The sequence below is a fragment of the Mustela nivalis genome (genome assembly GCF_964662115.1).
Source record: "Mustela nivalis genome assembly, chromosome: 1".
NCBI classification, from domain to species: domain Eukaryota; kingdom Metazoa; phylum Chordata; class Mammalia; order Carnivora; family Mustelidae; genus Mustela; species Mustela nivalis.
In genome coordinates, this window is record NC_139020.1 from 67,266,162 (window position 1) to 67,286,198 (window position 20,037).

General features: G+C 35.9%; 1 protein-coding gene across 5 annotated transcripts in view; it reads left to right on the top strand.

Annotated features, from left to right (window-relative positions):
* RASA2 (RAS p21 protein activator 2) overlaps positions 1-20,037 on the top strand; it is a 143,780-nt gene that overhangs the window by 94,910 nt on the left and 28,833 nt on the right. For all 5 annotated transcript variants that reach the window (XM_082712385.1, XM_082712382.1, XM_082712383.1 and 2 more), the window contains exons 10-18: positions 2,354-2,510; positions 2,842-2,990; positions 4,984-5,098; positions 5,550-5,624; positions 6,317-6,440; positions 8,871-8,977; positions 14,024-14,107; positions 14,695-14,772; positions 19,929-20,002. In XM_082712385.1, coding sequence (XP_082568511.1) covers positions 2,354-2,510; positions 2,842-2,990; positions 4,984-5,098; positions 5,550-5,624; positions 6,317-6,440; positions 8,871-8,977; positions 14,024-14,107; positions 14,695-14,772; positions 19,929-20,002 — 963 coding nt within the window. The remainder of the gene's footprint in view (positions 1-2,353; positions 2,511-2,841; positions 2,991-4,983; positions 5,099-5,549; positions 5,625-6,316; positions 6,441-8,870; positions 8,978-14,023; positions 14,108-14,694; positions 14,773-19,928; positions 20,003-20,037) is intronic.

Below are 20,037 nucleotides of genomic sequence, written 5' to 3' on the forward strand. Positions count from 1 at the left end.
AGAAATTGGCTTTCTGCTTTAAAGATACCAGTCTCTATGCTCAGTCATTGCAGTTAGGTTTGCTTTTAGATAAAACTAGGTATTTGAATTTGCATGTCTACAAAACATTTACTAGATTGTGGAACTTGACCAAAGTAATGTCCTTTTCTGGATGTTTGGTGATCAGCGAACTAGACTTTTCCCTTAAAGGTACTTCTGGGTCACCTTTGCTAGTAGGCTTATATGCAGTTATTTTCTCAGGCAAATCTTTAAAACATTATTTCTCAAATGAGAGAATAGAAATTCTGAAGGCTGGGGGTGCCTGGGTGGCTCAGTGGGTAAAGCCTTTGCCTACAGCTCAGGTCATGATCTCAGGTCCTGGGATCAAGCCCCGCGCCAGGCTCTCTGCTCAGCAGGGAGCTTGCTTCCCTCTCTCTCTCTCTGCCTGCTTGTGATCTCTGTCAAATAAATAAATAAAATCTTAAAAAAAAAATCTGAAGGCTGGTGTTTCAAAATAGAGATTCTGCTTTCTTAGATAGTGATATAATTTCTTCTCCCATTATTGTCATCCCTTCATCTTTTTAAATTTTGCTTGATTGATTATCTAGTTCCCTTTTATGTCTTTAATTATATCTTTCTCAAAACTAATAAACATTCCATTAAATCCCCCCTGCCTTCTGTTTTTAAAGTGGTGTAATGGAGAGGCCATAGGTGATAAATATCAAAAGTAAATATCAACACTAATGACACTACTTTATAAAAAGTATTCCAGGTAGTAAGTAAAGGAGGAATGATAGAATTCTAAAACTATCATTTTGGGATGCCTCGGTGGCTCAGGTCATGATCCCAGGGTCCTGGGATCGCGTCCCATATCGTGCTCTTTGCTCAGCAGAGTCTGCTTCTCCCTCTGCCTCCCGTTCACCCTGTATGTGCTCCCTCTCCCTGACAAAAAACTAAAGTCTTCAAAAAAAATACCTATTGTTTTATAACCTGTGAAAGTTAATGACTCTAGGTGGTGCTTATCAGTGACTGCTAATATCACAAAAAGAGAAACAGACATTAGTGCCTCTTTGTGGTACTGTACAACACTATTAGTGAAATGTTCTTACCAGCATATCAAATTTGAATATAACCAAGCCTCTAGATCTAACTGCCAATATACAGAAAGTACAGAGAAGACAGAACATGCTAAGTGACGTCATGGAGATAGAGATAGATTTAGCATAATCCCAGATGTAGAAAATTCAATTCTAGCTACCTGATTACTTAGGGAATAGAGAGAATCTGTAGGTTAAGTATCTTGGTTAAGATACCTTGATACTTAAGTATCAACTAGTTAAAATCTATGGACCTTGGATATAAACAAATTGTAGAAAAGTATTCATGATAAAGTTTGGGAGAGTTTGAATACAGACTGGATAATGATGATTTTTAAAAGTTATTATGTAGTTATATAACCTGGAAATTGCTTTAAAATAATGCAGGAATGGGATGGGAGGAGTGAGTAGAGGTATGGCTTAAACAAGAATAGCCTTGAGTTGATGATTGCTAAAGCTAGGTGATAGGTGCATGGGGATTGAAAAGATGTACTGTCCTCTTTACTTTTGTATGTGTTATTAAATTTTCATGATAAAAATTCTTTTAAAATAACAGATTCTGATTTTCGTCCTACAAACTCCTCTTAATTTCTAAACATTTTTCTTGGAAAATTTTAAAGCTATCTTTGTTTGTACATATATTTTATGCCTTCTATTTACCTAAAAAATTTTCATATAAATCTGATTTTTGCAAATAAAAATATTTTGAGTATAGTTACATTGTTTCTCCTTTAATAATATAAAAATCTATTTATAAACCTTCAATCACTAACTTTTTTAAAAAGTAAGTTTAGACTTTTACATATATAAGATTTACTTTAAAACAAGATCACTTATGCCTTCCTGTGGTATTTCTTACCTATTGCAGCTAAATATGTGTTTCTTAAATTTAGTGAGATGTTATTTTTTATTATACATTGGATTTTAAATATTTTACTTTTATTATCTTTTCCTAAATCTGCAAGCTAATCAAACTCATTCAGCCCCTTTGAGATCTTATTTTTTTACTTTTAGTTTACTTTAATTTTTACTTTTTGCTTCCCAGATAAAAGTCTGTTTATAGCTTTCTAGTTCAATACATAACTGATATTATGCCTCTGAAGATTGATGGTTGGCTACTTATAAAGTGTCCTAACCTTAAATACTAAGTTGACTTTTTTGGTTTGGGTTTTGTTTCTTGTTTCTTGTTTTTTGTTTTTGCAGCTTAACTGTTTATTTACCTCACCAACTTGGATGCTCATTATTATCTCATGTAGTCAGTTGTATTTTTACTTTAGGTACTTGTTACAACCAAGGGACAATGGAAATAAGTCATCTAAAACTGATGATCTGGGGTCTCTTCGATTAAATATATGTTATACAGAAGACTATGTGCTTCCATCAGAGTACTATGGTCCTTTGAAAACATTGCTGCTAAAATCACCAGATGTTCAGGTACTTAAAAATCTTAAGGGTATGATTTAATATGAAATGGCTAATATAATTCTGTAAATGATGTAGAAAATATTTCAGAGTATCAAGTTTTATTAAAATGGGGTGTGTGTGTGTGTGTGTGTGTGTGTAAAATTTATCTAGACCACAGTACTGTGATTCCAGGACATGCTTGAAATTTTCATCTCTGAGAAAAGTTTTAAAAATTCAAGTATTGTTCTATACAACAATAGTAGTCAGTAAATATGCTTGAATAACTTATACAGGCTAGTGATTGGACATTTAGTCATATTGCCTTGATTTTGTGCTTGTTTTTTGCCTTTCTATATTCTAGCCGATATCTGCCTCAGCTGCTTACATTTTGGGTGAAATTTGTCGAGATAAAAATGATGCTGTTTTGCCCCTTGTACGACTGCTGCTGCACCATGATAAACTTGTTCCTTTTGCCACTGCAGTGGCTGAATTAGACTTGAAGGATACACAGTAAGAGTTACATTAAAATGTTAATTATGTGTGTTGAGATTGGATTTTAGTTTGCCAAATTGTTTTTGTAATTTCACTTCTTTTGTGTTGACCAGCCTTACTGAATAGGATTCTGAAAAGAACTGCTTAGCAAGAGATAAAAGGCAGTTCTTTAAGTTAGCAAACAGAATCCACCAACAGGAACATTAACAGTTAATGAAGGGTTTTTTTTATTCAGTGTCAAAATTTCCTGTTACTCATCTTTGCTGCTGCTTGTAATGATTCACGTGTCACAGATTAAGTACTAGGTCAGAAGTTGGGTTGGGTTTTTTTCCTTACCCATTATGTATCACCCCTATATACATATATGTGATACCATGAAAAGCAGTCAGGTGGCTTTCCAGTCCTGTCATAGCACTGTTTCATACACATACAAACATTCTACTTTTGTAGTTCATTAATATCATTTGCCTTTTTTTTTTTTAACTTACTATTTTGGATAAATAGTTTTGGTAAGTTTGAAAGGCCTAATGGCAGCAAGTTTTTTTTTTTTTTTTCTTTAATTTAAATTCACTTAATTAACATATAATATATTATTGGTTTTAGAGGTAGAGGTCAGTGATTCATCAGTCTTACATAACACCAGTACTCATTACATCATGTGCCCTCTTTAATGTCCATCACCCAGTTACCCCATTCTCTCCGCTCCCTCCCCTCCAGCAACCCTCAGTTTGTTTCCTATGATTAAGAGTCTCTAATGGGGGGGACGCCTGGGTGGCTCAATTGGTTAAGCAGCTGCCTTTGGCTCAGGTCATGTTCCTAGCGTCCTGGGATCGAGTCCCACATCGGGCTCCTTGCTTGGCAGGAGCCTCTGTCTCTGCTTGCCACTCTGTCTGCCTGTGCTCGCTCTTTCCCTCTCTCTCTCTGACAAATAAAATCTTAAAAAAAAAAAAGTCTCTCTAATGGTTTGTTTTCCTCTCTGATTTTGCCTTTTTTCCCCCTCTCTTTCCCTCTTATCCTCTGTTTTGTTTACTAAATTCTACAAATGAATGCAGTCATAATGGTAATTGTCTTTCTTTATTTTGCTTAGCATAAAACCCTCTGGTTTCATTCATGTCATTGCAAATGGCAAAATTTCATTCTTTTTGATAACTGAGTAGTATTTCCGTGTGTGTGTATGTATGTGTGTTTATATACACGCCACATCTTCTTTATACATTCATCTTTGATGGACATCTGAGGTCTTCCCATAGTTTGACTATTGTGGACATTGCTGCTATAAACATTGGGATGCACGTGCTCCTTCTTTTCACTACATTTATGTCTTTGGAATAAATACCCAGTAATTGCTGGGTCATAGGGTAGCACTATTTTCAACTTTTTGAGGAACCTCCATACTGTTTTCCAGAGTGCCTGCACCAGCTTGCATTCCCACCAACAGTGTAAGAGGGTTTCCCTTTCTCTGCATCCTCCCCGACATCTGTTGTTTCTTGAGTTGTTAATTTTAGCCATTCTGACTGGTGTGGGGTGGTATCTCGTGGTGGTTTTGATTTGTATTTCCCTGATGCCGAGTGATGTTGAGCATTTTTTCATGTGTCTGTTGGCCATCTATAGGTCTTCTTCATCTTATATCTTGGCAGCGAGATTTTTAAATGTATGGTAAAGGGGCGCCTGGGTGGCTCAGTGGGTAAAGCCTCTGCCTTCAGTTCAGGTCATGATCCCAGGGTCCTGGGATTGAGTCCCGCATCAGGCTCTCTGCTCAGTGGGTAGCCTGCTTCCTCCTCTCTCTCTGCCAGCCTCTCAGCCTACTTGTGATCTCTGTCTGTCAAATAAATAAATAAAATCTTTAAAAAAAAAATAAATAAATGGATGGCAAAAATTACTAAAATTATATATATAGCCAAAGTTATATATAACTTTGGCTATATATATAATATATATATATCTCGTGTTATGGATTTCACAACGTCTGTTTACTGCTCTTGGTTTCATCTTATTTCTGTTTATATTTCAGAGATGCAAACACAATTTTTAGAGGAAATTCCTTGGCTACCCGATGTCTGGATGAGATGATGAAAATAGTGGGAGGGCACTACCTGAAAGTCACATTAAAACCTATTCTAGATGAGGTACGGGCTATACCTCTGATAATTGAAGTCTCTGTGGCCTCATGATATAGCCTCTCTTTCATCAAGTGACCTAGTGATAGGGATGATACACCTGTTCATGTATTACTGAAAGAATAAGACTGAACCTTTCAGATGTACCTTTCCATCAGTGGATTTTTACTGAAAGGGCACGTTTAGTATAATCTACATAATTTTGGGGGGGTGTTACTGGTTTCTTTTTCTTTCTTTTTTTTTTTTTTAATTGCTGTTACTGGATTTCAGTTTTAACTAGAGTTTCAAATACATGAGAAATTTGATAGTTCTTTTGCAGTATGTATATATTGTTTCTGGATTGGAGATACAAACTTTGTTATGGTTTTAATTTTTATAATTGTATTAGGAAAATAGTTATTTTCATTTTGCCAAATTATTTATAAAAGAGCATTAAATGAAAAATTAATCTGTCTTCCAGATATGTGAATCCTCAAAGTCCTGTGAAATCGATCCTATTAAATTGAAAGAGGGAGATAATGTAGAAAATAATAAGGTAAGTCCTTGTTATCTTTATAACTGCCTTAAAATGGGCTTTCTGCCAAACATAATCTTCCATAATACTATATGTTAGATGTAGTGCTTTTTATTCTTTACTTAATGCTTATACTATTAGCATTTCCTGTGTCTAGTTTTTAGAATGTTGTTATTTCGTCATGGGGTTTTACTTTATTTTTATTCTTGATTATCTCTCTGGCTCTGGTAACAATAATGAAATAAGGCTGTATCTAGTTGCAGCCTCCATTCTAGCCATTCCTTTGGAGTCAGACTGACCAGGCTAAGTGGCACAATGACTTGGTCAACCAGCATTTTAGTCGTGTCCAGGAAAACAGTGACTAACAAGTCACAGGTTTTCATTGCACTGAATGAAATTGCCACAGTGTCCGTGTGCCTGCATATCTGAGTTATTTCCCTGATTTCCCTTTAGATCATTTTATTCTCTGTTGCTTCTTGTGAAATTTATTCCATACGTTCACCAGTTATATTTGGCTAATCTCATTCGAATTTGTTAAACATAATCAAGATATAAATTGTCCTTTAACTGAGTGAATTTAGAGAAGGGAAGCAGAGTGTTAGTATACTGGATAGTAACTGCCTACTCTCATTTTCACTGCATTGTTTTCCATAAAGGCTATGGAAAATGTATAAGAGTTAAAATCCTGATGTTTACCTTGTTAAATCCTACAGGAGAATCTGCGCTACTATGTAGACAAGTTATTCAGTACAATTGTAAAATCAAGTATGAGCTGCCCCACTGTAATGTGTGATACCTTTTATTCTCTAAGGCAAATGGCTACTCAGAGATTTCCTAGTAAGTGCCTTGTTTACTAAAACATGCCATTTCTTTTTCTGTATTTGATTTTTTTTTAATAGATTTACTCTGGATTTGGCTTATATGAAATGTTTAAAGTTTATAGGTACAGTCTTTGCAAAATAGTTATAGCTTTTTTATGAAACATCCTGTTTAATTTCCTTACCATCTCAAAACATACATTGTTTATTTCAGTGTAATGACAACTTATTACAAAGAGCAAATTAAAAAATTACCATTATTCTTAAGAAAGGTAAACATTTATATTAGGTACTTTTGAGATTGTTAAATATAATAACACCTTTGTTATTTTTACCTTTTTCACTTTATTTAAATAATGTGAATTTTTAGTTCAATACAGCTGGCTGGATTTGACAGTTTGAGAATGCTAAGGTTTTAGAAAATGCTAAGGACATTTTTACAGACATGATTCAAGACATTAGAAACATCTCTGTTGCAATAGACATAGAATTTTGAGGACATATATCAGTCAATACATGCTTTAATTTGGTAAAATAACAGTGTCAAGGCTTTGATTAGAAACACATAAAAATAAAAATAAGAGTTGCTCTCTCTGATTATCAGTATTTGGAATTATTCTAATTACATGCATCTCTGATAAGTAAATAAACTTGCTATAACTGTCTTTCCAGATCTGCCTATTGTAATAAGGGGAAAGGGGAGGAAGTAAGGTGACTACTTAAATTAATAGTCTTACCCAGATGTGTGAGACTATAAGTGTACTTCTGTAACCATCTGAAGAATTTATTTTGTTCTTCTAAATGTGATACATAGTGTGTGCTTTTATCAGCCTCTTGAATAAATTTACCAGGTGCTAAAGTCATAGGGCTGAGTTGTCTAACTAACGTGTATAAATTCAGACCTAGATGCCTTTGCTAATCCTACTAAAGACATAAACAGTAAACTTCAAATAAGTATGCTAAATCTAGTCTTTTTATTTTTTAAATACTTTATTTATTTGACAGAAAGAGATCACAAGTAGACAGAGAGGCAGGCAGAGAGGAAGGGAGAGAAGCAGGCTCCCCACTAAGCAGAGAGCCTGATGGGGGTCTCAATCCCAGGACCCTAAGATCATGACCTAAGCTGAAACAGAGGCCCAACCCACTGAGCCACCCAGCTGCCCCTAACTCTAGTCTTTACACAAGTAAAGGGAGCAGAGATGTTAATACAACACTGAAGTTACGTTTTTAAATAGTGAGTTAAATCATGACAAGCACATTGAGTATTTAGTGAGTGAACACACAGTGCTAGCTTGCATTATCTCCTACTCCTACTCTAATGCTCGCACCACCTCATGAGGTGTGAGGTACTGCTCTGCTTAGGTAAATAATGAAACTGAGGTTTAAAAATGTTATATAACTTGCTTGAGGTCCAAGACATGGCCAGTAGACAAGAAGGGTCTCCAACCTGGGTTTGGCCTCTTCCAAAGTATATTGCTAGTCATTGGACTCTGTACTACCCAGTGATCTTGGCCTTAAAAAATATTTTTACTTCTGCTTATAGAAATGATCTAAATTACTTTTTATGCCTTTTTATAAAAGTGTGTCTCTTTTACTTTTTTGTTGGATTAAATATTAATATATTTTCATATCTTCAGTGGACTACAGTAGTGATAGTTTTGTTGTCATAAAATATTTTCATACTTTCTCATTTCTGTTACTGTGGGAAGACGAATAGAGAGTAGGGAGGAGACAGTGGGCAGCAGGTATTATTGAAGAACTACAAGTTAAATGGCTTGCACATTGAGTGACTTTTTCAAGAGTTAAAACTCAAACCAAACCCAAACTTTTTTTCCCCTTTACTGCCTGCTTCTCTGTCCTCTGATGTTAAGTATTGACTCCACTTTGAAACAAAAGCAGTAGGTGAATGACAAAAACCCCAAGTTGTCTTCAGTTCATCTTCATTTTTATGTGGAATATTGATCGCTTTTTTTAAAGGAAAGATTCCTGTTAGTTGTTTTTATTGCATTGTCTTTGATATTATCCAGAGGGGAAAATTGAAGCAATATTCTAAAACTGAAAATAACCTATCCTGGTCTTAAAGGATTCAGTATCACCACTAGGTGGTGCTAGATGTTACTTTATTTTTGTTGAAATTTCAGGAGTCTCCTTGCAGATGAGTAAAGAGGTCTTTTTCCTAATTAAGATATTTCTGAAAACCTGGTAGCTTTTTTGCCTTTCTTTTTAAAATTTTTTTTATTATTCCTTTCAGATTTTTTTTAGTCATAGGATTTTTTTTCCTTTAATTTAGTCATAATCATTACTATCATTTCATCAGCCCAGTCTCCACTAGACAAATTATATTGATCTCCTATTTAGTTTACATGTTTTTCAATATTTTTTATTTTGTCATCTTTGTTTTTTAATTCAGTGTTTTTGTGCATGACATTTCACCATTTTTTTCCTGCAGATGACCCTCATGTTCAGTATTCTGCAGTGAGCAGCTTTGTATTTCTTCGTTTCTTTGCTGTAGCCGTAGTATCACCTCATACTTTTCATTTGCGACCTCATCATCCAGTAAGTGTTGTTCTTCTCAAAGCTTTATTCCATTTTTATTTATTTTTATTAAAATTTTAAAAATATAAGAGGCCAGTTTCACTTAACTGTTTTCTTATAACTGGTACTTAAATTTACTGGGCATTTTCCTTGTCAGTCTTTCAGAGAAGGCTGAAAATTCCAGTTTTTGTTGCTGTTAAAAGATATTGTGCAAGAGTAATAAGATGTTGATAGTTGTTGAAGCTTGATGGTAGGTATGAAGAGGATCCATTGTATTTACCCTCCACTATTGTGTGTGTTTGTAAATTTCCATAATACTAGAGTTGGTTTTGTTTTTGTTTTTTCATGAGTTACAGGTTTAGTTTAATCTCACAGGTATTTTTATATCTCACAGAAGTTTGAAGAGGCTCATTTCTGAAAGGTGTAGAAACCTTGATTGAACATAATTTGGTATCTCCACATTTTTTACTTTTTATTCACCTGATACTATAAATATAAGAGATTTAAAACTTTAAAAATGTTCTAGAGTCCTATTTAATTGTTTATATCTGAATCTACTGCATAGATGTACATGTTTCTTAAAACTCCTTTTTTTACTCTTTCTTTCCTCCTAATATGGAGTATTTTTGCTGATTCTTTAACTTTTTTGTTTCAAATATTTTATAATCTTATCTAATTGCTATCCTTGCTGATTGGTGTGACACATAATAATAATAATAATAATAATAATAGCCAACATTTACTTAGGGCTTTTTAGTAGGCCTTATTCTAAGTACTTTGTGTGTTTTAACTTACTTGGTCCTCCCTGTGAGGTATTCTGTTATCATCCCCATTTGCAGATAAGAATAACACAATTTCAGCAATTTCTCTGTGGTCACACAACTGGTCACATATGATTTGATCTCACTCATTTTGAACTGGTTAAACTGGAATGCTGTCTCCTTCAGCCTTCTCAATCTTTGAGCTCACCCCTGTTCTTTCTGGCCTCTTGGGCAGTAAAGTGTTCAGACATCTGTAATGTTTCCATCACAGTGCTCAGTGCTAGAAATGCAGTGATGAGGAAGACACTCTTTGCCCTTAGGAAACTTACATAGGGTAGAAAGGACACATGGGTTTTGGAGTTAAACTGGGCTTTGAAGGCCACTCCTCTTCACAACTGCATGACATTGCCACACATTTCACTTTGAGAACTGTGTAGAACCATGCTACTTTTGCAGCAGTATATCCTTTCTTGCCAAAGGACAGTCTGTGAATAGCTGCAGCAGAGAGTGGGACAATGTCCTTTTGATCACAGGACTCTCCTTTCTTATGGCTATGTTACTGAAGCTGTGCAGAATTCTGGGTCTGAAAAAGCTTAGTAACAGCATTCTAGATATAAACAGAACTCCTACCTCTGAGCTTGTGACCCTGCCTTGTATTCAGACTTGGATTTGTATATTTCCATACCAGATGTTGCAATAAAGTCCTTCTAGCCACAGACTTCATATTTTAGGTCACTTTTCCAATCAGTATGCTAGAAGGACTAGTTTATACTGTGTCATATAACCTTATTATTTGCTTTTAAGTGTAAACTTAACCCCCTTTTCATTCTAATTGGGAAAATCAGACAAATATGAGATACATCATCTAAAAGTAGTACCTGATTTTTACCAAGTTAAGGCATACTATGGAAATTGAGAGCAGGGAGTAATCCCAGGGACCTAGGAGTAATGGGATTATCAAGACCAGTATTGAAAGGTAGGGTGGTTTTCGAGGAGAACTGATTAATGGTTATTGGATGTTACATTTAGACATTCTTTGAATTTTGAGAAACCAGTTCTTTTTTTTTTTTTAAGGTTTTATTTATTTATTTGACAGACAGAGATCACAAGTAGGCAGAGAGGCAGGCAGAGAGAGAGGGGGAAGCAGGCTCCCCACAGAGCAGAGAGCCTGATGTGGGGCTCGATCCCAGGAATCTGGGATCATGACCTGAGCTGAAGGCAGAGGCTTTAACCCATTGAGCCACCCAGGTGTCTCGAGAAACCAGTTTTAGTAGAGCACGAGAAAATCAGATTGCAGAAGATTAAAAAATAAATCAGTAAATGTAGTTTTTACCCAGGAAATATATCAAAATTGAGCTTGCCCTGTTGCTAATAAAAGGTGTAGGTAAATTCAAACAAGTACATGCGAGTACATACACACGAGTGAATAATCTTTTTAAAATGCTGATTTTTTAGGGACGCCTGGGTGGCTCAGTTGGTTAAGCAGCTGCCTTCGGCTCAGGTCGTGATCCCGGCGTCCTGGGATCGAGTCCCACATCGGGCTCCTTGCTCCACAGGGAGCCTGCTTCTCCCTCTGCCTCTGCCTTCCACTCTGTCTGCCTGTGCTCGCTCTCACTCTCTCTCTCTGACAAATAAATAAATAAAATCTTAAAAAAAAAAATGCTGATTTTTTAAATATGGGTTATGTTAACATTGACATGGTAGACTGCTCTTTTTTTTTTCTTTTTTAAGATTTTATTTATTTATTTGACAGACAGAGATCACAAGCAGGCAGAGAGACAGGCAGAGAGAGAGAGAGAAGCAGGCTTCCTGCTGAGCAGAGAGCCCTATATGAGGCTCGATCCCAGGACCCTGAGATCATGACCTGAGCCGAAGGCAGAGGCTCAACCCACTGAGCCACCCAGGCGCCCTGGTACACTACTCTTTTGAAAGTTTCATGGTGGGGGAGAAAAAAGGATTGAACCATTTTTCTCATCATACCCCTCATTCTCTCATTGATAGTGTTCCTTCAGGACTCGGTCAAGGCAGACTTCTCTAATGTCTAGTCTGGGTTCGGTTCCCCTCTTGTGTATACCTGTAGCATCCTGTGGCTTTCTGTGTCTTGACATTTGTCATACTATTCTATAATCATCTGTTTACAGTCTCCGAATGTGTAGTATCAATACCCAAGAGCAAGGGTTGAATCTGTTTCAAGTTTGCGAATCCCAAGCACAATACACAGTTTCTAGGATAAGTAGACACTTGGTGAATGTTTGGTAAGTGAAAGATAGTAGCTCAGAGAGGGAGCTGGTCAAATGATGAGTCTTCTCCAAAATGGGAAAATTGATATGTAGTTTAAGCAGAAGAGAAGAAACCAACAGAAAGGGAGAAATTGAAGAGAGAAGAGGGCTTGCTAATAACCAGATCAGTATCCTGGAGGGTTTAGATTGTTTGAAAAGAAAAAATGACGGATGTAAACTTTAGGAAAAGAGTAATTCCTCCTTTCAGATATAGTGAACCCTATGAAGTTGTTTTATGTTTGTAGATCAAAAGTAGTCAAATAATAGTGATTCCATATGGTTCAACCTAATATAAGGAAAAGAGGATAAGATAGTTGTTCTGAGGTAGAAGTCAACATTTTAGTTGAATTTAATAAAAGTTATAAGGCATCTACTAGATGTCTGTGCCAGGCTGTGTGCTAGGTACCAGATGTCTAAGGTACTGGACAGCCGTAAAAAATTAAGATGGCAGATGGTAGCAGGGGAAGAATTTAGAACAGCTTGTATGTGGAGTACACCAGGGAATCAGTAGTAGCTAAATGATATGATTGTCACATAGTAGTAAGGGCTGTGTTAATGTAAACAAATGTCTGATATGCAGTTATTGTATAAAATGAGCTTTGCTCTTTTTAGTTCAGGGAAATCATAACCTAAAACAATGATCTTAAAACCAAATTTGAACAGGGAAGTTGGTGAAATTCAGTTCAAATTCATTTTATTAGCCATTGTTAAGAACCTTGGTGTGCCTCAAAGGCAGAGAATTGTAGGGATTTTTTTTTTTTTTAGACTTTATTTATTTATTTGACAGAGGGAGAGAGATCACAAGTGGGCAGAGCAGCAGGCAGAGAGAGGAGGGGAAGCAGGCTCCCCATCGAGCAGAGAGCCCACAGACAGCCTGATGCAGGGCTCCATCCCAGGACCCTGAGATCAGGACCTGAGCGGAAGGCAGAAGCGTAACTCACTGAGCCACCCAGGTGCCCTGTAGGGATCTTTTATACATATGATGGAATTCTGGATGTTCTAGCTAAAATATTTCTGAATAAATTTAAATTAGTGTGTAACTATTTCATAAATATATCATAATGATCATATCCCCGATATTCCTTTTTTTCCAGATTGCCTTATATCCTGGTCATCTCTTCTTCACATTCACTGTCATTTTCAGTGTGGGGTTACTAAAATATTAAGGAATGTAACCAAAAATTAAACTAAAGCAATTTCTGTATCTAAAGTTTCTTAAGTCTGTGTTTTGGTGGAAGATACTGTTATTTGAATCTCCAAAATAAAGAAATTCTATATGTGATAGGAGAATTGGTTATACAAATATATGGATTGTGGAAACTCATTGGGTTATGTACATTTAAAATCTGTTCATTTCATTATATGTAAATTATACCTCAATTTAAAAAAAAAAAAAAAGGGAGCAAGGACTCATCAGGGGAGCTGCTTAGTCCATTTTATTTATATTTAGATTTTTTTGGTAGGCAGGCCCAAAAAATACCTTGGATAACAGACCCAAATAGTTACCTTCTGCTAAGATCCTACACGAACCAGGTAACTTCTCATTTCTTAAGTTTAGTTAGGTCTTTGCTTCCATGATGAAAATAATTGATTGTATAAACTGTATCAGTTACTGAATAGGGTTAGAGGTGGATTGAGTACAGAAAATTTGGAAACTGCCATTTTAAATTATAAGGTAGAAGAGGTAGATGTGATTGATGTTTCAAAAGTGAATATAGTTTGTTAGGTAATCCAAGCTGCCCTACTGTACAAAACAACATATGTAGTATCAATTAAAGTGCGGCTTTCAGAAGTAACACATTGTTGAATACAGTTACTTTGGATGGAATTATAAATGACATCTGGCTTTTTCGAGTCTCTTAAATTCCTTAGTCTGGTGAGTTCTGCCCATCATAAACTAGAGTTTGAATGAACATTTTTGAATCACTGTATTAAAGTAGTGTAGCCTATTCACTCTCTTCTACCTCTTACACAAATTCTGTTTCTTAAAAATTTAACAGAAATTCTGTCTTTTTTAAATTCTTTAGGATCCACAGACAGTTAGAACATTAACCCTCATCTCAAAAACCATTCAAACTTTGGGAAGCTGGGGGAGTCTGTCCAAAAGCAAGGTAAGTCTTTATATCTTTTGCTTTGTATTCACACTTCTAAATCTTGTTATACCTTAGGATCCCTTCTCTCTCACTTATTCCCTTCCAAATTAAAAAACAAAGCAAAACCAAAAATATGCATATACATATGCAGTAGTCATCTTCTAGATAGCTCTTGTTTCTTAGTTACCTGTTATGAAGTTTTATTTGAACAAATACATCTAACTAAAGATATTTGCATAAAATATAGTCAATCTTTTAATTTTTTTGTTTTGGAAAATGTTACTTTCATTTAAAAATGTAATTTACATTAACCTAAAATGGGATTATTATTTATATCAAAATCAAAAATGAATTAGCAAGCATTTAAATTTGTAAACTGAGCAGAGGAGAGAGTCTGGTGAACAGATCTAAGAACTGTCTATGAATCTGTGCCATAATCATCTAACAGTTGTTGAAAGAAATCCTACTCCAAAGCCTATAATTCTCTTGAAATACATGATTGAATCCTTTAAGGCCTTAATCCTCAGCTTAGAAATGCAGTTCATTATAATCTTAGTTCTCTATTTAACATATATAAATTCTGTGTGGTTTTTTTTTTCTCCTAGTCAAGTTTCAAAGAGACATTCATGTGTGAATTTTTCAAAATGTTTCAAGAAGAAGGATATATTATAGCAGTTAAAAAGGTATGATTGTTTTACTCTGGAAAATTAACATTTCTTATCATATAGCATTGGGGAAATGTTAGCATTTCATGTTACTCCTAGAAGTCAAGTCTCAATTTTTAAAAAATAATGTTTAAATTGTACATCGGATACAAAGAAGCTGTCTTTTTCTTCCTTTCTTCTACCATACAAAACTGAGGGATTTTTAGCTGTGGAAATAACTAAATGTTCAACAACAGCTGCTGTTTGCCATTGTCTTAGTAACACAAGTGACAAATAGCTAGAGTAAGGGTTTCTTAACAGCAGCAGTATGGACAATTGGGTCAGATAATTTTTGATTGGGGCCCCTCACAATAAAAAATTATCCTTGTACATTATAGGATGTTTAGCAGCATCCTTGGCCTCTACCAATTAGATGCCAGTAGGATGCCTCAAGTTTTGATAACCAAAAATGTCTGTAAACACTGCCAGGTCTTCCCTGAGGAATAAAATTGTTTCTGATTAAGGACCTCTGGTCTAAGTAGGGTAAAGTCTTAGAATGGCCCCTGATACGTAGTGGGTACTTGTCATAGTAAAAAAATACATGAATTATTGAATAGTTTATAAACTATATAAGCTGTAGTAGTAACTTGAGGAAAGTTACTATAAATTAAAATGTATTGTAAATGCACAAAAGACCACAGTATATAATAGCCTAACACAAGGCCTATAACATACAAAAATTGCTGTACTTAGAAATCAGGAATGTTATGAAAAGATCTTTAATTTCTTGTGTCTTTAATTCTGAATCATTCTAAACAAAATGTAGTTTTATTATAAAATGCTAAAATTCATAAAGTTACTTTGAAGTACACCTAAATTTAGCTTGAAGAAATACTGTATTGTATTTTATCATGATTCTGATTTAATGAATCAAAACTAGCAAGGCCAAATTTTAAAGATTTTACTCAATTTCTGTATCATGATTGATTCACAGTTAACTGCCAAGAGTATATTTTTGTTGAAGTATATATCTGTACTTTTTGTGTGTGTGCTTAGAATTCTTACAGGAATTCAATAAATGGAAAAGGGTGATTTTTTTTAAAAGCCAGTTGGAATATTTTTCATTTAGAATATTGCAATTTCAACTAAAATCTTTTTAGGCAACCACTGAAGGCTTTTGAGGAGAAGTGCCCTTTTATTTGTAGGACATTGTTGAAACATTTGTGGGACAGTGTAGGCAGACTTTTGTTGGCAAGATTATAATGTACTATCTTTTGTTTGAGGGTTGTTTTGTCATTTTTTTTATGACCTAGGCTATGGGAGCCGCTGATTTTTTTTTTTTTTTTTTTCCCTATCAGAATGTGTAGAGTTGATAATGTCAGTGAAGGAAATACTTAAGAGTGCCAGGAGTTGAGCCTGTTCCTGATCTGTCCTGTGTCAGCTATTCACATTCTCATGGGCTATCACCATAGTACATTTCTTGTTTTAGATGTGGATCTAGACTCCTACACTAGGATAGGATATTTTGTCCTAATCTGAGAGTTTTCTTTATTGTTTGCTAGCTAAGTCTGTATATGTACATTGCTAGAAACTGCAAAAGCCTATGAATTCCAGTTTCTCATTTTGTATTGGTGTACTGTTCCCATAGACTTTAGGAAGGGCAACATGGATAGTTCTCTTAACAGAGTGACCATAGAATTTAGTGTCCAAACCTGGGTACTTTAAAGAGTGAAAATGAGTACTATTGATAATGTTGGGACCACAGCTATAGACAGGGATGGCCCTAAGCAAATTGGGACCTATATTCACCCTCCATAAAGTTCATCTTAATTTTTATGTTTTCTTTCCTTTTTTTTTTTTTTAAGATTTTATTTATTTATTTGAGAGACAGAGGTCACAAGTAGGGAGAGAGGCAGGCAGAGAGAGGGAGGAGGAAGCAGGCTCCCTGTGAGCAGAGAGCCCAATGTGGGGCTTGATCCCAGGACCCTGAGATCATGACCTGAGCCGAAGGCAGAGGCTTTAACCCACTGAGCCACCCAGGCGCCCCGCTTTCTTTCTTTATATAATTGTATTTACCCCATAGTTCCTTATAAATATAACAGATGATAAATCCAGTAATTATAAATAAATGATAAATAATTTTCAAATAAATCAGTGCCTTCAGGCAAACACTAAGAAATAAAATATTCAAGTATGTCTCTTACCCGCCATTAGTGGATGGTCCATCTATAAGAACTGGTCCATCCTATGTGATAGGACACTTGTTTAGTTCCTTTGTATGCTTTTAAAATATTTTTTTATTATTTTTTAATTAACATACAATGTATTATTTGTTTCAGGGGTACAGGTCTGTGAATCATCAGTCTTACACAGTGCACAACACTTACCATAGCACATACCCTCCCCAGCATCCATAACCCAGCCACCCCATCCCTACCCCCAGCCCCCCAGCAACCCTCAGTTTGTTTCCTGAGATTAAGAGTCTCTTATGGTTCATCTCTCTCCTGATCCCATCTTCTTTCTTTTTTTTTTCCCTCCTTACCCAACCACAACTCCCTGCCCTGCCTCTCAAATTCCTCATATCAGAGAGATCATATGATAATTGTCTTTCTCTGATTGACTTATTTCACTTAGCATAATACCCTCTAGTTCTAAACACATCGTTGCAAATGACAAGATTTCAGGGTTTTGATGGCTGCATAGTATTCCACTGTGTATATATATATACCACATCTTCTTTATCCATTCATCTGTTGATGGACATCTATGTTCTTTCCATAGTTTGGCTATTACGAACATTGCTGCTATAAACATTGGGGTGCATGTGCCTCTTCAGATTACTACATTTGTATCTTTAGGGTAAATACCCAGTAGTACAACTGCTGGGTCATAGGGTAGCTTTGTTTTTGACTTTTTGAGGAACCTCTACTGATTTCCAGAGTGGCTGCACCAGTTTGTATTCCCACCAACAGTATAGGAGAGCTTCCCCTTTCTCCACATCCTTGCCAACATCTGTTGTTTCTTGTTAACTTGAGCCATTCTGACTGGCATGAGGTGGTATCACACTGTGGTTTTGATTTGTATTTCCCTGATGCTGAGTGATATGGAGCACTTTTTCATGTGTCTTTTGGCCATCCGGATATCTTCTTTGCAGAAATGTCTGTTGGTTGTATACTTTTTTTTTTAAGATTTTTATTTATTTATTTGGGAGAGAGCAAAGAGAGAGTTGGGGGAGGGGTAGAGGAAGAGAGAGAGAGCATCTTCTTTTTTTTTTTTTTTAAAGATTTTATTTATTTATTTGACAGAGATCACAAGTAGACAGAGAGGCAGGCAGAGAGAGAGAGAGAGAGAGGGAAGCAGGCTTCCTGCGGAGCAGGGAGCTCGATGCGGGGCTCGATCCCAGGACCCTGAGATCATGACCCGAGCTGAAGGCAGCAGCCCAAACCACTGAGCCACCCAGGCGCCCCTTCTTTTTTTTTTTTTTTAAAGATTTTTATTTATTTATTTGACAGACAGAGATCACAAGTAGTTAAAGAGGCAGGCAGAGAGAGAGGAGGAAGCAGGCTCCCTGCCAAGCAGAGAGCCCGATGGGGGGCTCAGTCCCAGGACCCTGGGATCATGACCCGAGTGGAAGGCAGAGGCTTTAACCCACTGAGCCACCCAGGTGCCCCGCAGAGAGAGAATCTTAAGCAGGAGTTCTACCTCACAATTCTGAGATTATGACCTGGGCCAAAATCAAGAGTCAGGCGCTTAACTGACTCAGCCACCCAGGCGCCCCATTTAGTTCCCTTATATACATATACCTATTCTGTATCACCACATATAATATAATGCAAAAGAAACTTTGTTCTTAATCCTGCACTTAACCAAGATTTCTTTCTTAGGTGCTAGAAGGAAACACGTAGTGTAGCTTCTAGTGGGCAGTCTTAAGCCAGTCTTGAGACAATATGACTCCACGTGAATTCTACTTTAGATTAGGTACTTGTGCCTTTGTGCCTCAGTGTCTTCGCTATTTGAATGTACTTTTTTTTTTTCTTAGTCCCAAGTGGGACAACATAGAAAAGTATAAAGGAAAAAGCAAGGGCTAGACAAAGAGGCAGTTCATTTATGGGACAAAGTAGAATTCCTCTCTAAGAACAAGAATTGTTCCTTGAAATACTAATTTCTCTTTCCTGTGAAGAGACAGCCATGTGCCAGGAAGCTCTTGACCAGTCAAGGTAGCATGTTCATGAAGCTAACTGCTCTTCACAGGAGTGGCTTTCCATGGCTAGAGATGATTACTCCAAATTTTCTTGAGCCACCATCTTCCCATTCTCCCTAGGAAGTTTATAAATGGTGAATAGATTTCCACTTTCTTCCAGAGAACCCAATTACATTTCAGTCATAATCATGAAATACTATCTCTCAGGGCTGCATTCAGTCATACATAATAGAATTCAGCAAAATCTTTTCTGTGAAAGGCCAGTGAATAAATATTTTAGGCTTTTCTGGCCACATAGGGTCTTTCCCATATTCTTCTTTGTTTTTGTTCTTGCAGCCCTTTAAAAATAAAAAAACTGTTCTTAACTCACAGGCCTTGCAAAAAAAGCAGGCTGCAGGTTGAATTTGGCCACTAAGCCATAATTTGGTGATTCTGACATATAATATAGGTTCACAGTCCTTTATCTAAAATCTTTGGGACCAGAAATATTTCAGAATTCAGTTTTTCAGTTTTAAAAGATAATAGGTCTGTGCTATTATACCTATTACACCCCCATGGGGCCCAAGGTAACACACCATAATCAAACACAGAGAGTACAATGTATAAATATTCACACTAAGTAAGATAAATACAGACTATAGATAGCCTTTAATAGTTCAAATTAAGTTGTGCCCCCAGATGAATTTACTGTCAATCAAAAAGTAAAACAACTCTTTTTATTCAGAACTTTATAGATTTCAGAATGGTAGTTTAAGGACTGTAGATTGAGCTATTTTTTAGGGAAACATATTCTGGGTTTTAAGTGACTTGAGAATAAACTCTTTAGAACACCTATCCAGTGTGTAATTTAGGACTTCCTCTACAATTAAATATGTGTTTTGCTTTATAAGTTATAATTACATGTATTCTTTAAAGAACTTTATATATTGAAGATAAACTGAATTTTTGATGTATGTTATCACAAAGTGTAATTTTTGCCCATTTCTCTATTTAGTTCTTGGATGAAATTTCATCTACTGAAACTAAAGAATCCAGTGGTACAAGTGAGCCTGTGCACCTGAAAGAAGGGTAATTTAATGAATTTAGAGATTAAAGTCATGTCA